The sequence below is a fragment of the Limanda limanda genome, chromosome 15 (assembly GCF_963576545.1).
Source record: "Limanda limanda chromosome 15, fLimLim1.1, whole genome shotgun sequence".
Classification (NCBI taxonomy): Eukaryota; Metazoa; Chordata; class Actinopteri; order Pleuronectiformes; family Pleuronectidae; genus Limanda; species Limanda limanda.
The window spans coordinates 24,812,634-24,832,274 of NC_083650.1; the positions used below are offsets into that span (position 1 = coordinate 24,812,634).

The window sequence follows — 19,641 nt, forward strand, 5'->3', positions numbered from 1 at the left end:
GCTTCTCACCACACGGGGAAAAACCTGCAGATGCTTATCAGCCTGTGGGAGCCCGGCCATGCCAGGGCGTCAGGATGGGATCAGTTGGGATGGAAAGGATAAAATAAAAAAAAAAACATGGTGATAATTCAGACTTTAACAATGTCAAAAAAAAAAAGAAAGGGATCTCAGACAGTTGTGTAGATTGCAGAGCTTTCAGTGGACGGATAAATCCTTCACTCGAGGTGTTTCATTCTGGCCTCGGAGCCGGAGGAGTTATGATTTATGTTCTAATAACAAGACGTTGGTTGACATCTCCTCATTCGTTATCACCGTTTCGTCTGAGTAACTCTGACCCGCACATGACTTATTTTCCTAGGAAATATTCTGATGAGCTGCTTGTAAATTACTTGGATTAGACTGTCAACTTAAAAGCATAAATACAAGGTTTGCCTCAGGTGACAGAAAAAGGTTTTTAAGCCTCGAACCTGAGCGTGAAAGTTACTAAAATTGGAGATGTCAGCAATAAGCTTCCGGTTTTTAATGTCAAACTTAAATAGAACATACAGAAGATTAAATATAACAGAGATATTTGAATTATGGTCTGTCAGCACAGCAGCAGACAGAAAAAGGTTTGTTCAGCCGGTTGCTCGTGTGGTTTCTCTGTTACAGCTCCTCATCGTTGCCTCACGTCTCTAAGAAGAGAATAACTTCCTGGAAATAAGAGTAAATTTATAGAATTAAATAGAATCAAAGATCGACATTCTCCTGATATTTTCCCCGAGGGGCCATGAGTGAGAATGTCTGAGTCCGTTGCTCCTGAAAATGTTCTGGAACTTTCACTTCCAGCCCCGAAGTCAAATGTCTGCAAGTATCGTGTAAAAAAAAAAAGAAAACTTGCCCGTAGATGAGGTTTTGTCGTTATTTTCTATAAAATTTTAAACTGTAATCAATGCTATGAAAAGAACGCCTCGACCACGACTTTCTCTCTGAAGCGAGCGAAATGTTTCCGGAATGACACTCTGCGCTGGTTTCTGCAGGAGGCTGCTCATGAAATATCAATTCTGTTCTGTACGTGTTTACAGCAAATCAACACCAGCATTGGCACGTGTCACCACAACTATTTAATCTTGTTGTCGTTTCTTGTTACAAATGTCATGGCCACGCCCTCTCACCTGGAGGCTGGGAATCTCACGAACATTTTATATTCTTACACGATGCTTGTGGATATTTTACTTCGGGGCTGGAAGTGAAAAGTTCCGGAACATTTTCAGGAGCAACCGACTCAGACATTCTCACTCACAGTTCCTCGGGAAAAATCTAGAAATTAGTACATAAAGCATGAAGTACTCAAAAGGCACTTCTGGTAAGAATGAGTGTTATAATATGGGTAATATATTTAAGTGTGTATTTACAGACGTCAGTATTAAAGATTGAAAATCAACAATTACTATACATTATATCACCTCAATATTAACAGCTACACTTCAGATTGTCCAAACATTTCCTTGTTCTTTCATTCTCATATTCATACAGACGACACTGGTCTTCAAATATATAACAGGTTATCTACATTTAATTGTAAAATACAATATTATAAAGTTAGAGGGGATCAGGAAATATAGGAATATCAGAAAAATGTCGATCTTTGATTCTATTTAATTCTATAAATTTACTCTTCTTTCATTAGGGAAGTTATTCTCTTCATGATGCAATGATGAGGAACAGTTTCAGGGAATCCAAACCAGCAACTGGCCTAAGAAACCTCTTTTTCAGCACGTCCTGAACTCTGCACTTCATCACTGTCGTCCGTGCACAGGAAGGAAGAGTCTTGGAATTTGGCAGCTCCCCTCCCTCCCTCCCTCCCTCCCTCCCTCCCTCCCCCCCCCAGTCACACCTGGGGGCCCATGAATGGAGCCCTCAGGTAAAGCACTGTTGAAACAAATCTAAAGCTGCCTAATGACACGCACCGTGAAACTCTTCACAGGTCATTTACGCTGCTGACAGGCTGCTGCCACAGAGCTGCACACCCCCTCCCCTCTGTGTGTGTGTGTGTGTGTGTGTGTGTGTGAGAGACAGAAATACACAAACAGACGAACGAGAGAGAAACACAAACTCAGAGACGAGTGGAGTGATGTATGTGTGATGTGTATTAGTCATACGCTGGGAGGTAACCAGTGAGCTGTGGGCCCAGTGTGGCCTCCCAGCATGGGGAAGCCATTAGAGATGTTATCTCCAGCGGCTGCTCGGCTTCAGGAGGCCGGAGCCCCCCCCCCCCCCCCCCCCCCGGCTCGGGTTTCTAAAGGACTCTAATTTATGTTCGCTGTTCTTGGAGCATGTTTGCAGAACAGTGGACGTATCCTTTCAAATTTCTTTTGGCTCATATTAATCTGCGGCGAATGTATTGGTAATCCAGCCGGGTCGTTTGCCTTCAGGTCCCATTACTCACTTCCACCAGTTCAACCCCATACTGGGATAAGTGCAGAGAGGAGGGGAGAAGTAGGGAGTGAATTCTGCATCACGTTGTTTCTCTAGATTCATAATCCATCTCTTTTCTTTGAACATTCAGTCAAACTGGGGTTTTTCTTTCTGCATCAGTGTGAAATGTGTGTGTTTGTGTGTCTCTCAGCAGGATTACACAAATTCAATCAGGAGAGACGGCGATGAAACAGTTGAACAAACACTTTTCACTGCCAAGCACAACACAGAAAGAGATGGTAAGTATTACAAGTCTTTATGGTATTATGACACCGTGTGATGTCACTGGAGGAGGGTGAAGCAGAACGTAGAACAGGAAGAGACGGCAATTTGGTGCAAATCCAAATAAATATTTAGATTTAGTGGATTTAACTGGGGTTTAATTTCAAATAGGGTTAGAAACATGTAACTAGCACTAATGAGTAGCTTAGATACTTTGGCTTTCACTATATATTTTAATTGAAGGGGACTCTTTACTGATTCTAGTTGTGCATTTTTAACCTTTAACCTCCCTCCTGGAGAAGATAAAACTGGATTTTACCATCTTATTATTGTTATGACTATACACAACATCAATTCATTTATTTATTTTATATTTTTTGTTCCATATCCTTCATCGGTTCAGGGATTTGAACCTGTGACACATCAGGGTTTTGATGTGTTAAGGAAAAATCCTCTTTTTACTTGAACACCTGTAGGAGAGGTCAGAGGTCATGTGAGTAAACGTCCCTATTAAACATTTATGAGTTTTAAATGTGAACATGAGGAGTAACATGTACTGAATAAACTATCGTTAAGCTTGAACAAATATTTTGCATTGTGTGTGAGCTCATCTTCTGTGTAGCTTGTGCATGACTGTAGTATTTTTAGATTCATATTTATTTCCTTTCGTGTTCATCAAACTTCTTTTCTCTCACGTGTTGATTATATTATCATAGCTATTCCAGGTTGTTTTGGTTTCGGACAAACTTTCCCGAACGTATCCGATGACACAACACGAGTCCGTCCATCACTCGCTCTCCTTCGCCTCTAAACTGTTTCCACGCCGACCCGGAGCCGGTTCCCAGCTTCACTGAACGTCTCCACGCGTCAGATCCAAGCTGCGAACTCTCCTCCTTCACAAATGAAAACATTCACATAAGAATAGACAGTTTAAACAGGTGCCATGGTAACATAATCCACTAGACGAAAAGCAGTATTATTGTCACAGTGAACCTCTACGGACAGGCCTAATCCCCTGCTGTAACCAACTGTTTCCATGATGTTACCTCGGCGTTCGCCAGTGAAGACAAGGTGGGTCTATCGGCGTTTGCGGACCTTAAGGGGGATTTGGAGAACAAAGGAGAGAGCCGCGGGGGGGCTCGCTGAGCCTCGCGGACCGATCGCGACGTGTGATCTAATTAGCATATGAATCGGAGTCCAGCCGCTGGCTAGAACCTCTCTCTACTCACCATTGGAGGAAACCACAGACCCTTGAAACTAATGTCACTCGTGATTGGTTGGTAGAAGTGTTGCTATTGGTCACCTTATGGGTCATTGCAGTGCACACGTGGGGTCACAGCATTCCGCACGTGGGGTAAGCCCCTCCCACACAATATTTATAATAAAAATGTATATATTAATATTTATTATTATTTATAAGTAAGCCTTTACCAAAAGCACTGCAGTTAATTAAAACTAAACATTCATGTGATGCTTGATGTTATAGGTGAACATATTGTACAGGGAACAAATGTGAACAAGGTATATGTGGAGTGAAAGCTTTATTTACATACAGCAAAAATATTGTACAAAAACTCAGATGAGGCTTGAAATGTTTCTCTGCAGCCTCTGGGTCATGACTTCTTTGTGGGACTCTTCTCCAGTGTGTAGACGTCTGTGGTGTGTAGCTGTGAGATCAGTGTAGCTTCCAGTCTTATATGAAGTGTGGGAAACAGGTCGGTGTGCTCCTGGCTGTGGAAGGATGGATCCATGTCATCTGTCCCGCTTCAATCAGCTGTAAACACATTCAGTAAAATTAGCACAGTTCAATTACAACATACACCTTTACATGTAACTGGAAAATTATTTAATGAATATAACCTTACCCTCTTTCTTCTCCGACAACTCCTCAATGCTGATGTAAGGTCTGGTCGGATCATACTGGCTCATAGTGTGTCTTTGTACGTCATGGACAGGCAGCTGGAAAACAACACATGTAACATGACTTTATTATTAATAAACGGAAATAGCCGCGCTGCATCACCGTTGGAAGATCCACAGCAAAAAAACACCAAAACAATTCATAAACAGTTACTTACATTCAATGGCTTCATTTTCTGCACTTTAAATCCGGACTTTCAGCGTCTCAGCCTAACGCCTTTTTGTTTGTGTGTGGGGGGGGGGGGGGGGTGAGGCTGTGAAAACATACAGAAAAAAGTCACGTTGATGAAAAAACTTAACGAGAACAAACTGTTACATCTAAGTAATTCATACATATTTACACATGCACTAGATCTGCTCCAGCACTCGATGCTGTATTCGTATTTTAGCAACTTTCTCGCTATCCCAAAGAGTGGCGGACATGCTTTCAGATGTAGGGTTAGCTTAGTGGTTAGCATGGCGTCTCTAGCTCACCGTAACTCAGGGACTGTGCTTCCGTCTTCTCCGCCTCGACTCGTCCACACCGGGCCCGCGGCTCTGCCTCCACACGCACTCATCTTCTCCTCCAGGGAACAGCGTCGTGTCGACTTCAGCAAGTTATTTACCCCGAAGACAGAGTCACTCGTACGGGACAAGCTAAACACGACCCGCTTCCTGTCTGCGGGACACTCGACGCTGCTGCACGGCGTTTACGAGGCTCTGATTGGACGAGTCCATCAGCTGATGACGCGAGCGGGTGACGTGAGCAGCGGTTAATTCATATGGGATAAGTATTTGACTGAGGCCAGGTTTATTTTTTGTGGCGTTTAGTACATTTACACACATGATTCACGCTGTTCTGTGTTCGTAACCTTATAGTTGAATGCACTTATCGTAAGTCGCTTTGGATAAAAGTGTTGACTGTTTTAATGGAATACTGAGAAAGTTTAATAACAACAATTAGACAATTGAAGTTCAAATTATGAAGGAATTTAAGCTCTATATTGTGTCTCCTTTATATTTAAAATAATAATCAAACTGAGTGGAGATGTATGTTGTATCCAAACAGCCGGCTGCTGTGTTTTGTCACTGTGCAGTCCATGGGGGATTAAATATTACTATTTTTATTATTAAATCATTAAATCAATGAATGTTTCATAGCAATTTTGAAAGTAGTGGTGAAAAGGTACCATTTATAATTCATGGAACAGCTTAGTTTGCCATTGACATGTGAATTTGATGCCAGTATTTTGGGAGGACAGATATTTTTATGGAAAGCCAGTAGAAGTTTGGAGCTTACAGGACACAGATGATCATACCCAGCATCATTTATTTGCTGGTAGAGGTGTGGTTTACACTTCCTCTGTGCATTTAACCAGCACAATTGAAAAAGTGACTGTGCCACTCTGTACAGTTGTTGAGATTTAGGATTGGATGACAATAAAAATTTGAAATAAAGTGCATTGTTTCATTTCTTTTGACTGCTTTGACCTTTGTTCGTGGTATACAATATAATTCATTATAGCACACTTACTTACTTAAGAACAATTTAAGATTTCAGGTTTAATATTTATTTTAAGCCTGGTTTACTCAGCCAGATAGTTTGTTGGTGCCTCTTACACATTGGTGTTATCTGCTCTCAGGGAAACTGATTTGCATTTGTGAAGCTCAGAGCATTGTCATTTGCATGTGAAAGCGTCCTCTAGGAGTTGGAGCAGGGGGGGTCAAATCTCAACAGCTCACAGGCTTGACAACTGCAGGAACCCTGAGCGTTTCCTTTGCTGCCTGCAGATACGTGTGAAAGTCGTTAACCGAAGGATGTGCCAACACTTCTCTGCGACACAGATTGACACAAACGCTTCTTTTCATGCAGTGATCGTCACTGCGGCAATTACTGCCTTCGGCCCGACTCGCAGCCATAAATCATTCTCTCTCTCTCTCTCCACAAAGAGCACGTTGTGGCGCTGCTCTCTCGAACGTCCGATCCTCAGAACTCGCTCCGAGTGCGTCGGACGAGCGGGCGCTGAAACAAACTCTCTCTTCTGTTTGTGTTTCCGTGGCGACTTCACAGGGATCCTTCAGCGGGCGCGATATTGTACCTGCCCGACACCTGTTCGCTTTAGCCAGGGGTTTCATCAGATAGTTGAAATAAATACTAGTCATCATCATAACCATAATCATAGTCATAAAAAACTAGGGGCCTTTTATGCTGTTGCCAAATTGCCCTGCCATCTGATTTACAGCGGGACCGGGTGGAAGCGGATAGGGCAGGGAGGAGGAGGAGGAGGAGGAGGAGGAGGAGGAGGAGGAGGAGGGGGGGCTCCGACGTGCTCAGACTGGGATGAAGAGGCAAATACACACACCTGCACACACACACACACACACCTGGGAACTTTCACAGGCAGGTAATGGCTGGGGAGGGGCTGGAGGGAGGGACAGGGAGGAATTCTCCTGGGATCACAAAGAGGATACTGTGCTGCCCTCACACACACACACACACACACACACACACACACACACACACACACACACACACACACACACACACACACACACCTCACACACACACACACACACACACACACACACAGCAGGTGAGCACAGTGATAAGGGGCCAGAGCACAAATTAGTCCTCATATTAAAATAATCCCCTCATGTGTAATAACAATAATGTGCTGCACACGGAGGCGGTGGCGTGCTCACAATGGACGCCACTCTTCAGGCCACGACTTGTTGAAAACAGATTTGCGAAATGGGCTCATCAAATCTGCTTGGACCTGTCAACAGATCTGAGACACACACACACACACACACACACACACACACCGGGGTCGGAGGGACGGACGCCAGCGAGTGTGTGCGTTCAGAATCCAAACCAGCTGTGCAACACGAAGCAAAATACACACCTCAGGTTTTTTAAAGGTCCAATTCAGAGCAGTTTCGACCGGTTCTGTAAAAACAGCTGCGAAATTACCCTTTGCTGAGTTTGGAAAGAAACTTCGATCATGTCATCGGTGAACGAGTGATTTTGACGTGTGTTATTTTGACAGGACGAGGACGAGTTAACGCCAGATCAGCGTCATGTCTCCTGACGTCCAGTTTGAAGAATCCACAGACTCGTTCTCAAGCGATCACTCGGTTTCCTGGCACGTTGGAGATTCGGGTCGGCCTCGGTCTCACACCCCCGAGGTCCGGTTTCCCAACATGGCCGCCGTCAGAGCATCAGAGTTAAACTGTAGTGAGCTTGTTTGGATGTGACCGGAGAAGAGCTTCACATGTTGTGTCTAGAAGTGAAGTCTGGACTCACACTGTTGTGATATGAAACTGATCGCTGCAGCCAAACGGATCCATGTCCACATATCAGGAGACGTCTGCTGTGCTTTGGTATTGTTTGAATAAATGTTATTAGACATCGCAACTCAGGTGTGTGTGTGTGTGTGTTGAAGTTACTACAAAAAACCAGATCGATGTAAATGTGTGTGTTTTGAGGTCTTTAGGGGGGTTTCACACTAAAGTATGACTGGATCAGTTTAGTCTAACTCGAATCTTTATTCCTTTGTTTTGAACTGTATCATGTGAACTATGGGAAATAGACCAGACAGTGGGAACCATGTAAAATCTGAAATGGAACGGATTCTTCCTCAGGTCAAAAGATGATCAGGAACTAGACTTTTTCCTCTTTTCATATTTTCCTGAACTATCTGAGTCAATGTCCTTATGTCATTCGAAGACATCGAAGTATAAATATTGTTTCTTCATCACACTCCCGATCAAAACATCCTGTGTGAGAATAAAATCCGATCCAGCTCCATGGTTGTGTTTCTTTTATTGCTGTTGGATTTACAATCTGTGAAAAGGTGCATAGCATGGCTATTACAATAATCTGTGCCAATAGAAGAGGGGGGGGCACAACACTGAGTTTATAACACTAGATTCAGACATAGATTCAAAAAAAGGTGACTTGCACGATAATACAGAGGAACACAAAAGAAACAACAGGTTATTTTCAGACAGGTTATTAATCGTCTAGTTTGGCCCTAAACAAAAGTTTTAGATTGTATTAAACTGTCTTGATTCACTGTCTCTTCGAAAGGCAATCAATCAATCAATCAATTAATCAATCAATCAATTAATCAATCAATCAAGTATGAGAGAAGGCAAAATCTTTTAAAAGCAGGCATCAGTATAAGGCACATAATTGATCTCTCTATTATCTGATCAAATCCAAACAGCAGACGACAGTTACTCTCATGGTTCACATCTACTCATGTTTTTTATGTCTGGTCAGTTCTTTGTTTTACAATTTGATCAGTAATAAATTCACTTTTTAACAAAAAAAAACTAAATCTACAATGTGTGAGCAGGAAAACAACCCAAAGAAAGTGAACAGTTTTAATCAGCATTTGGGATTTAGTCAAACTCAGTCATTTGAACTATGTAACAAAACGTGAAAGGCTCAGGAGAATCTCTTTTTAGTGTCGTCCCAGCAGCAGATCGGATCCTCGGCTCCGACTCACTTCTTATAAACACGTTTCTACGTCAGCAGCACAAACATCCAGCAGCTCCGAGTCAACAACAGGCAGCTTGGTTTCCTGTGTGAGTTCAGATCGACTGAAACCCAGTGATCGAACAGTAAAGTATTAACACTGATGAGTCGTGTTCAGGTTGTTTACAGTCTGATGATCCCTCCGTGTGGGCGGAGCTTCTCTACGGTTTCTGCAGTCGCTGTCGTCTCTTGGCCAGAGCTTCCTGCTTCTTCCTCTCGATCTCAGCGGCCGAGCACTTCCCTGTCATCTGGCTTGTGACGAAAACTGGACGGGAGGAAGGAAAGTGAGAAAAAAAGAATGAATGGAAACACTGAATCTGGTTTCCCTGGGAAAAGAAACGCTAAGAACTTCACCAACTTGAAAAGACCTGAAGAGAAAAAGGGGAGATCTCAATCCCACCAGGTGTTTTCCTGCCCTGATTGTGAGCAACTGAATTTGAATTTAACACAAAATGTTGCTTCCATAACAAGGAGCATTGTTAAACTCGTTAGAAAGAACAAATCCTTCAACCCTCCATGTCCAGAAGGAGAAACAGAACCAGTTCTCTGGCAGTGAAGCTTCCTGAGGTTTGGACGCCACAGCGTCACAAATCAAAGCCGTGGCAGCGTGTTCACTTGGTTCGGGGGGGAACTGTTCACGAGCACATACACTGAACTGTCACTAGGGTTGCAAAATTCCGGGAATTTTCAAAGTTGGAAACTTTCCATGGGAATTAACGGGTATTAACTGGAATATACGGGAATTAAAGGGAATAAACTGGAAATGTTGTGGGTAATTTATACTAACTGTATTTCCCTTGTCATATACAGACATAAATATAAACATTTTGTTGTGTCATAGGCTGATTTGAGCCCTGAGGAAACTTTGGGCACTTGACTATATGCTTCTGCATCGTTGTGTCATTCTTAACATAGGTCTTTGCACAGTATTTGCTAATGTACACAGCCTTTCCTTCTACATTGGATGAGGTGAAATGTCTCCACACATGAGAGAGTGCACGTGGCATTGTTCTGTAGAATAAGATGAGACAAAAGTTTGTAAAAAAACACTAATGCAATGCCAGAGATATAAATAGTTAGCCAAACAATTGGAATCTTCTGTAAACATATTTTACAATTAATGGATAAATGAATGGAAATAGTCTAGATGAACAGATGAACAATCCTCAATCAGCATGCTCATATATTTTCCCAGTAATATCATGGAAACTTACCTGACTAGTCCTGCACTCTACAGCAGGCCTCAGTAGCCCTGCTGTAGAGTGAAGCATGCTGGGAGTTATCTGTGCATGTGATGGAAGAATGCACAGTGGAGGGTTGAAACTCAACGTTCCATACATCTTTAAAATAGAGTTTTGAATGATGTTTTTATTGCTCAGCGTTTAATTTGCGTAGTTTTTTTTCAAAATTCCCGAGCTTAACTTCCCATGGAAAGTTTCCGGAAATTTACCGGAAACTTTCCGCCCCTTTGCAACCCTAACTGTCACTGATTATAAGATCATCATGTGGCGTCTGTTTTACGTGACTTTAAACTTCCAGCACAAAACTGAGAGTAGGTGGAAGATGGAAAGACAGGAAGTGAAGTGAAAGCAACAATTCACAGAGAAGAGCAGAATCCCTTCAACAGCTTTCCTAACCTCTCCTCACCTTTGCTGCAGATCGCTGCCGAGTCCGAGACGTTCCTCTTGAACGCCGTGTGACAGGACTTGGCGTTCTGCGGCGTCCTGGCTGTCACTGTCGACGCCTTCACGTGCACGTTAGCCCCCCCGGCCTGGGCCGCTCCGGGGGGATCCCCGACCCGGCTGAACGAGCCCAGACTCCCGCGCCCCCCCCCCGGGAGGCTCTGAGACATCCCCGACTGGTTGCTGGCTCCTTTCATGGGAACGTTCCAGCCTCGGTAGTTCACAGCTCCGCAGCTGGTCCCCGGTGGTAACGAGTTAGAACGGACGAAGGCGCTCGTCGACGGTCTGCTGGCGCCGGCGCCCGTGGACCCGGTCGAGTCGATTGGCAGCGGCGCCGTGGTTTTCCTCTGTTTGTCGACAGTGAAGTCTGGTTTCTCTTGGCAGCTGCCGGCGCTGCCTTGCTGCTGCTGGCTGCTGGAGATCCTCTCCACGCTGTCACACACCTGGTAGAGCAGAGCATCGTCCGCCCCGTCGCCCCAGAGGCTGTCGGAGACGTCTTTAGACGAGTCCGCAGCGAGACCCTTCCTCGGATTGTCCGGTTGAGGAGGGATCAGTGTCTTTGTGGCAGCGGGTTTCCAGTCAGATGTTTGTGATTTAGTGTGAGTGGCAGTGAACCTGGAGCTGGAAACCTGTTTGGGGGCCGACTCCGGCTGGAAGAGAGGGTTGGACTCTAACTTGAAAGTGCTTCGGTTGCTGGTCTTCAGTTTGGGACACAGCTCCTGGAGGATTCGGCCGCTGGGCTTGGAGGGAATGTGTGAAGGCTGAGGCCCAGAGCTTCTCTTTGGGGACGCCGTGCGTACAGAGGTAAAGTGAGTAGTTTGAATCTTAGTGTTGGACTGCAAAGTGGCGTCAGGTTGGGCGTTCTGGAGCTGGTCGGGATTCTGGTTCATCGCCAGCACGAAGGAGTCGTTAAGTAGGTCGTCATTATCCCAGTCGTCATCGAAGTCGTCCAAGTTGTTCGCACTGGAACCGCGAGTTCCCTTTTCTCCAGCAGATTGAGCAGCTGAACCGGACTTTGGCTTCTGAGCTGGTCGAGGTTTTACTTCCTGTGAGCAGGCGGAAGCTACGGAGCTCTGGCTGAGCCGGCCGCTGAAGTTCTGAGTGGAGCAGTCGAACAAGGCTTGTAGCTCCGCCTCCACCTGGTCCTTCGGGTCCTTCACGCCACCGGGGGACGATGTCTCTTGTGTTTTCACTTTTGACGTATTCACACATTCATCAAGGTCCCGGTTGAAAGTGCTGAGTCGCTCCGTGGTCTCCTTGTCCTGCTGCATGTTCTGGTCAAACTGCTTGGCCAGTTTCATGAGGTCGTCTACGCTGCTCTGCCTGGGAAGAGGAAGGAATAGAGAAGTTAGACCCACAATAACAAACACACAAACACAGATCAGAGGGTTCTGGGTTCAGTTAGTGATGACACACCGACTGGACCTCTTCCTGATCCTCTGCACACGGATCTCCGGTGTGGACGGGACGGCGCTGTCACCGATCCACTGCAGCAGAGCGGAGTCCGTCTGTTGAGGTTTCACATCCTGAACAACACACAAGGAAAACAGACTTTAAACTTCAGTGACCATTAGGGTTGCAAAGGGGTGGAAAGTTTCCGGTAAATTTCCGGAAACTTTCCGAAAATGTATTAGCATGCTGATTGAGGATTGTTCATCTGTTCATCTAGACTATTTCCATTCATTTATCCATCAATTGTAAAATATGTTTACAGACGATTCCAATTGTTTGGCTAACTATTTATATCTCTGGCATTGCATTAGTGTTTTTTTACAAACTTGTTTCTCATCTTATTCTACAGAACAATGCCACGTGCACTCTCTCATGTGTGGAGACATTTCACCCCATCCAATGTAGAAGGAAAGGCTGTGTACATTTGCAAATACTGTGCAAAGACCTATGTTAAGAATGACACAACGATGCAGAAGCATATAGTCAAGTGCCCAAAGTTTCCTCAGGGCTCAAATCAGCCTATGACAAAACAAAATGTTTATATTTATGTCTGTATATGACAAGGTAAATACGGTTAGTATAAATTACCCACAACATTTCCAGTTTATTCCCGTTAATTCCCGTTAATTCCCGTATATTCCTGTTAATTCCCATGGAAAGTTTCCAACTTTGAATATTCCCGGAATTTTGCAACCCTAGTGACCATGAACATCAACACGACATTTGAACATGTAGATTCCTGGGTTAGTAAAACGCTGAAGAGGCGACCGACCTTTGGAGCGATGCGATTGACAATATCCGATATTTCCACAACTCTGGTGTTCCTGAACCCCGAGCCTGGAAATAAACAAATTCAAATACATATTACAAAGCGTCCACCAGTAAAAACAAAGTAAATTACATATGATAAGTGTCACAGTAAAACCCTCAAAATCCTTTTGACAAGTCCTGCAGACTTCATTGATATTAAATAACACGGCCAGATGCATGTTGTCATTCAGCTGTGACAGATATGAAGTCATAGAAAGGAAACATATGAATCTTGTGATGAGCATAAGGAGTTTTACCGGTGTGAGCCTGATCCGGGGACGTTGAATCCCAGAAGATATCCTGAGACACTTCTCCGTCACCTGGAGAATCTCCATTGTTCAGGCCGGTGAACCTGCTGCCTCCTCCTCTGCGAGTGGGACTCTGCAAATCTGTCAAACACACAGAGATTCATCAGATCAGATAAATAACAACATGCAACGTCTAGTTTACAGTTATTACACCAAGAAAGATCATGATATTTAATAAGATTTATAGAACTATCAGGGGAATTGAATCTTAATCTTTTGCCAGAGGATTACTTTAGTTCCTAGTTTGTGCTGTCACGTGTTTTATATATTTTCTAATACAATCTCTATATTATGCATAAAAATACTTGTTTTTTCTCACAACATTAAGTGGATGGACAGAGTCAGTAATTTCTGAAAACCTGTGGTCAACGTGTCAGTGGTGAAATTAGTTAAAGTCAATTATATTATGAATTCTTCCATATAAATATGTATAAACATACAAATAGACAGAACATATAAGTACTCAACATATTAAGTAGTCAAATCATGTGTGCTGTGTACACAGTGGACAGGATGAGAGTAGTGGAACCCAGATGATGATGATGATCATTATATTAAAAAAAACAGTTATTAACTGCTTTACAATAACTATGGATTAAAAGTAAAGTTAATCAAAAGTTAAATGAAGGAAATAGAGAAATATAATAGAACAGTATAACATAATTTAAGACTAATCAAATAAAACACAGGTTACAAACAAGCCACTGAGGTGATTTGAATGATAGAGAGAAGCTCAGACCACGTGTCCAGTAGAAGCAGATTCATAACTATATGTTTTTATGTATTTTAAGGAACAAGGAGTCGGTCGGTGGGACTCGTCTCCTGCGGGACTTGGCTCCTCGGACCCGGGTCAACCTGACAGAGACGAGCCGGTCCACCGGGTGCCGGTCGTGTTGTTAGAGCAGATGTTGATGTGTTGTTGTGTTGTTGTTGATGTTGTTGTTGTGTTGTTGTTGTGATGGAGCCTCACCTCGACACACCGCTGCTGGAGCCCCGGTTCCAGGCATCTCCGGAGCCCGGCTCCTCTCCGGAGCTTCCCGGGGATAGAGACTCGAAACCCCGCTCCACAGGTCGGTGAAGTCCTCGGATCCGGAGGCAGCACTTTGTCTCATCGGCTCCACGCTTCAACAACAACAACAACAACGATGCCACACTTTGTGTTGTGTTCCTTTCAGTCGATGCGGGCCGCCATGTTGGATGGTGACGTCAGAGGGCTACGGAAGCCGCGCAGGGAATTTGTCCCAGTTCGCTCGAAGGCTGAGACGAGCTGGAGATGAAACTGTGACGTGATGTTTTTAAATATAACAGAACGTGTTTAGATATTCTGTTTAATGCATTTGATGGGGATTATTTCCTCCATGTATATATATATGTCTGTGTGTGTGTGTGTGTTTGTGTGTGTGTAGTGATTGTACTGACTGACTAAACCATCATAAACAAAAGGGCAAACAATACAACACAACACCCCTCATGTTGTCACAGTTGTTGGTCTGTTCCAATTAGGGCCTCTGTATTGAAACAAGCTCCGCCCTAACCCACCTGATTTGTCCAAACCAGGAAGTAGAGCTGCTGCAGGAACAAGGTAACTGAAACTCTAATAAAGGAATTTATTAATACAACAAACAATGACAGAACAGTGTCGATCAAATATAAAGTTTAATATCAAAATGTGGAAACATCCAGAAGAACTCATGGACTGGTTGTGTTTCTTTAGCTGAGTAAACAGGAAACAATGAATCTGTTTTATCACCTTGTGGATTTGTAAACTTTCTCTTTATCTGGAAACCTATTAATATGAGAACTTGTTTTTGTCTCGGCTGTTTTGAAGCAGTTCAGGTCACATGACGACAGACGGGCTGGTTCCAACATGAAGGTTTCCCTCTCGTGTGTAATTCAGATCAGGTTCGTTGGGCCTGAAGCTGCTTGGTTTGTTTTTGGATTTCATGTCTCGTGTCAAACAAATTTATTAGACACTTCACAAATGTTTGGATATGACTGAAATACATTTGTAGGCACATGTCATATTACATGTTGTTTGGCTGCTGAGGTTGAATCTGCAACCAGTTTCCATTCATAAACATCAGACTCAGTATTGTACATTTAATAACATCAAGATATGAGTTCATCCCTTTATTCCTTATGTTATTATTTGTCTTGTTATGTCAGATGTTGTAACTCCTGCCTCTGTCTTTCCACTTCACAAACAATCATTAATTATATATCAATATTTCCTATTGTCATTGAGTGATTGAGGCTTTACGTTTCTATAATCACACTATCACAAAGTATTTTGTCATATCACAGATTTTGTTTTTCTCTCATACTTCACATATGAGGTATTTATGTTGTGTTGTTTGGAGAAGTTGAGTATTAAAGAGCTTAATGCAGAACTGATCAAGATCTTGCTTCACATCATAAAATACATTTAAACAGTTTTTGTTTCATATTTTGTCACGAGTCAGGTCTAAGAATCTGTTTTGGACTCAGTTCATCCGTAGAAATATTCGTTCTTATTACCATATCTAACATTTTGCCTGGATATGTATTCGTACATGATAATCAATGAAATCCAGGACATTGTTGAATTTCATGAACTGTTGAATTGCATGGGTAAAAATATTGTTTAGTCTCAGTCTCACGATGTGATTAAAAAAATAGATGAACCATAATTCCACAGTGAGATTTTAATATGTTAATGAAAATAACATTGTAAAGCAACTGAAGGTTTGAGATTGTTCATCACAATCCTGACATTCTGTCGAGCAATTTCTAGAATAAAGCACTAGATGGTGCTTGTATACCTCCATAGTGTGTGTGTGTGTGTGTGTGTGTGTGTGTGTGTGTGTGTGTGTGTGTGTGTGTGTGTGTGTGTGTGTGTGTGTGTGTGTGTGTGTGTGTGTGTGTGTGTGTGTGTGTGTGTGTGTGTGTGTGTGTGTGTGTGTGGTACAGTAAGGAAAGTCAGTGTAGATTGGATGTGAGAGAGATTTTGTGTAGAAAATGTTTTACTGAGGTGCTGTGCTGCAGGAATAGTATTGTGTAATCTATAACACACACACACACACACACACAGACACACACACACACAGACACACACACACGGCTGCAGTGCATTACTGCTCTTGATTATACTTGATTCTGCTTTGATTGTTTTCATTTGGAAGTAGTTTATCAATAAAGAGAATTGGGGGAAGCCAATCACCCGCCGCTCTTTGATTGGACGCCAGATCCGACGACCTGCAGCCGCTGCCTCCACTTCCCGGGTTAAATCATAATTCTTGATTCATAAAAACATCAGGACATATTTAAGCATTGCTAACGATAACTGTATGTGAGCTGAGGGCAACGGCAACACGTGTCATCTTTCAGGAAAACTCCTCCGACGGCTTGTGAATCAAAAGCATCGCTGGTGCAGGAAGGAAATATGGAAAATAAGACAAAAATCATTCAGGTGCAACAGATCCGTCAAATAGATATAAATATGTTAATGTTTAGGTTTTTGTTGTCATTTCAGAAAGAAAAACACATGTTCCACATTAAAAATGCAGCCAAATAACAAACAGAAGAGAAAAATAACACACGGGTTGTAACAACGATAGAATAATATTTAGTTTGTCATTAAAATGTTGTTCAGTCGTTATTTCTCCCAACTTGACCCGAGTTCAACTCTGTATCATAACCATAAACTCACATTTGATATAGATGGTTCCAGTTAGACCCCATCACTTACAAAATACATAAAAATGAAAAGATAGATTAAAAACAGCTCCAATATCAAACTAAAAGAAAGAAGATTTTCCTCAAAGTAGAAACCAGGACCAGTAAATATCGACACGTTTGCTTGATAAATAACTTACAAAATTATGATATTTATGTCACTTAAAACTGTCTTTTAAGAATAAATTAATATACCAATCATCCGAGCTCCACGTGCCAGACAGTGTGTTCATCCCACAGACCAGCGTCATGTCGGGGGGGCGGAGGGGGCGGGGCCTGGTAAAGAGGTTAAGTGGAACGGCCCAACGTCTGAACCAGAGATTTAATCAACACTTATGTTTCATGCTTTTCTCTTTATTTAATGCATTCAGATCGTCTTGGGGGGGGGGTTTCCCTATCGCTCTGTGAAGCGAGCTGTGTCATATCACGCCGCCACGCAAATCCACGCCCGGGGGGGGGAAAGGGGGGGGGTCTACAAGTCACCGTAACGCCCCCCCCCCCGTCACACTGAGTGTTGGCTTCACTCACTAGTGAGAGTCAGACACAGAATAAAGAGAATCGATGTGTCACTTCAATCTGATGAGGAGGCGTCAGCTCTCCACGGAGGAGGAGGAGCAGGAGGAGGAGGAGCAGGAGGAGAAGGAGGAGAAGGAGCAGGAGGAGAAGGAGCAGGAGGAGAAGGAGGAGACGGAGGAGACGGAGCAGGAGGAGGAGCAGGAGCAGGAGGAGAAGGAGGAGACGGAGCAGGAGGAGAAGGCCTTGGGTTCTGAGCCTTCATCCCTCGTGTCCCAGCAGGAGGAGGAGTAGCAGGAGGAGGAGGAGGAGGAGCAGGAGGAGACGGAGGAGACGGAGCAGGAGGAGGAGCAGGAGGAGAAGGAGGAGACGGAGCAGGAGGAGAAGGCCTTGGGTTCTGAGCCTTCATCCCTCGTGTCACAGCAGGAGGAAAAGGAGCAGGAGCAGGAGGAGACGGAGCAGGAGGAGGAGCAGGAGGAGAAGGAGCAGGAGGAGGAGCAGGAGGAGAAGGAGCAGAAGGAAACGGAGCAGGAGGAGAAGGCCTCGGGTTCTGAGCCTTTCTGTGTTTGCTCCTCCGCCGTGGGCTCCTGTCCCAGCAGGAGGAGAAGGAGCAGGAGGAGACGGAGCAGGAGGAGAAGCAGGAGGCTGAGCAGGAGGAGAAGGAGCAGGAGGAGACGGAGCAGGAGGAGAAGCAGGAGGCTGAGCAGGAGGAGAAGGAGCAGGAGGAGGAGCAGGAGGCTGAGCAGGAGGAGAAGGAGCAGGAGGAGAAGGAGCAGGAGGAGGAGGAGGCTGAGCAGGAGGAGCAGGAGGAGAAGGAGCAGGAGGAGACGGAGCAGGAGGAGACGGAGGAACAGGTTAGCCTTGGTTCTCCTAGCTCGCTCCTTCTCTCCCAGACGCCTCCTCCTCCTCCTCTAACCACCTAGCGCCTCCTCCTCTAACCACCTAGCGCCTCCTCCTCTAACCACCTAGCACCTCCTCCTCTAACCACCTAGCGCCTCCTCCTCTAACCACCTAGCGCCTCCTCCTCTAACCACCTAGCGCCTCCTCCTCTAACCACCTGGCACCTCCTCCTCTAACCACGTAGCGCCTCCTCCTCTAACCACCTAGCGCCTCCTCCTCTTTATTGGCTCCGCCCGGGTTGTTTAGAAGCGATTAAGCTAATGAGGAGGTTCCTGAGGTTTTACAGTAGAAAGTAAAGAGCTAACGGCTGATTGCCCAAAGCAGCTGCTGGTGTTTATGAAGGAGGAGCCAAGCTGCCAGGGGAACTGAGGGGCGTCGACCGCCACGAGGATGAGGAGGCGTGTGTGTGCGTGTGTGTGAGTTTAGTGGGGGGGGGGGGGTTCTCATCACTGCAGTGGGTCCCAGGTTCTCCTTCACTCTGGGCAGGTGCCAGGTGGAGGAAAACATGGAGCTCATCTCCGAGTCGAGTCTGCAGAAATGATGATCTCCTCTTACGGCCTCTGGTGCTCACGTGGCGTCCTCCATGTTTGTAGGTGAAGGGTATATCCCGATGTTTACCCCCTCACACCCACCCACGCTCCTGCTCAGCCCCCCCCCCCTCTGGCGGGCAGGGCCTGCTGGATGACAGGTAGCATGTGGCTCAGCTCTCTGCAGTGGAAGCGTTCCAGGACGCCGGGTCTCGGTGCCAGCGTCTCCGAGCTGTGGGACTTCACCCGCTTCACAGAGAGTCTGCCAGGGTTGGCGTCTGACTGAGAGAATCCCAGCAGCCCTTTCTGATCACATGGGGGGGGGGGGCGTCACACGGCGCTCTCAGCCAGCAATGGATGTTAGAGATGAAGATGAGAAGAGAGAGAGTAGGGAATGCTGGATTTTCTCTGCAAACATGACCAGGAGGATTTCAGGATTCTGGTTTAACATTTACTGGAAACACTTCCCAGGTCCCAGTGGGTTTCAATGCAAATGTCCAAGTCAATTTCTGAGGACATCACTTAAAGCTTCCTGCCAGCCCCCCCCCTCTGGTCAAAACTCTTATCATCAAGTGAGATGAGAGAATAAAAATGTGAGAATATAGCAGGAT

At 44.7% G+C, this 19,641-nt stretch overlaps 1 protein-coding gene and 1 long non-coding RNA gene across 2 annotated transcripts; both read right to left on the reverse strand.

Annotated features, from left to right (window-relative positions):
- Positions 1 to 4,207: 4,207 nt before the first annotated feature.
- LOC133020788 (uncharacterized) lies at positions 4,208 to 4,827 on the reverse strand. Its single transcript, XR_009682941.1, has 3 exons — positions 4,758 to 4,827; positions 4,545 to 4,638; positions 4,208 to 4,453 (listed from the first exon to the last, which is right to left on the reverse strand). It is a non-coding gene; the product is annotated as an uncharacterized LOC133020788 (long non-coding RNA).
- A 3,561-nt stretch (positions 4,828 to 8,388) lies between these two features.
- Positions 8,389 to 14,507, reverse strand: etaa1b (ETAA1 activator of ATR kinase b). The gene is made up of 6 exons (XM_061086875.1): positions 14,347 to 14,507; positions 13,326 to 13,457; positions 13,031 to 13,095; positions 12,223 to 12,332; positions 10,772 to 12,129; positions 8,389 to 9,389 (listed from the first exon to the last, which is right to left on the reverse strand). The coding sequence occupies exons 1-6, from the start codon at positions 14,486 to 14,488 to the stop codon at positions 9,286 to 9,288; spliced, it is 1,911 nt and encodes a 636-aa protein (XP_060942858.1). The 5' UTR covers positions 14,489 to 14,507; the 3' UTR covers positions 8,389 to 9,285.
- Positions 14,508 to 19,641: the final 5,134 nt, after the last annotated feature.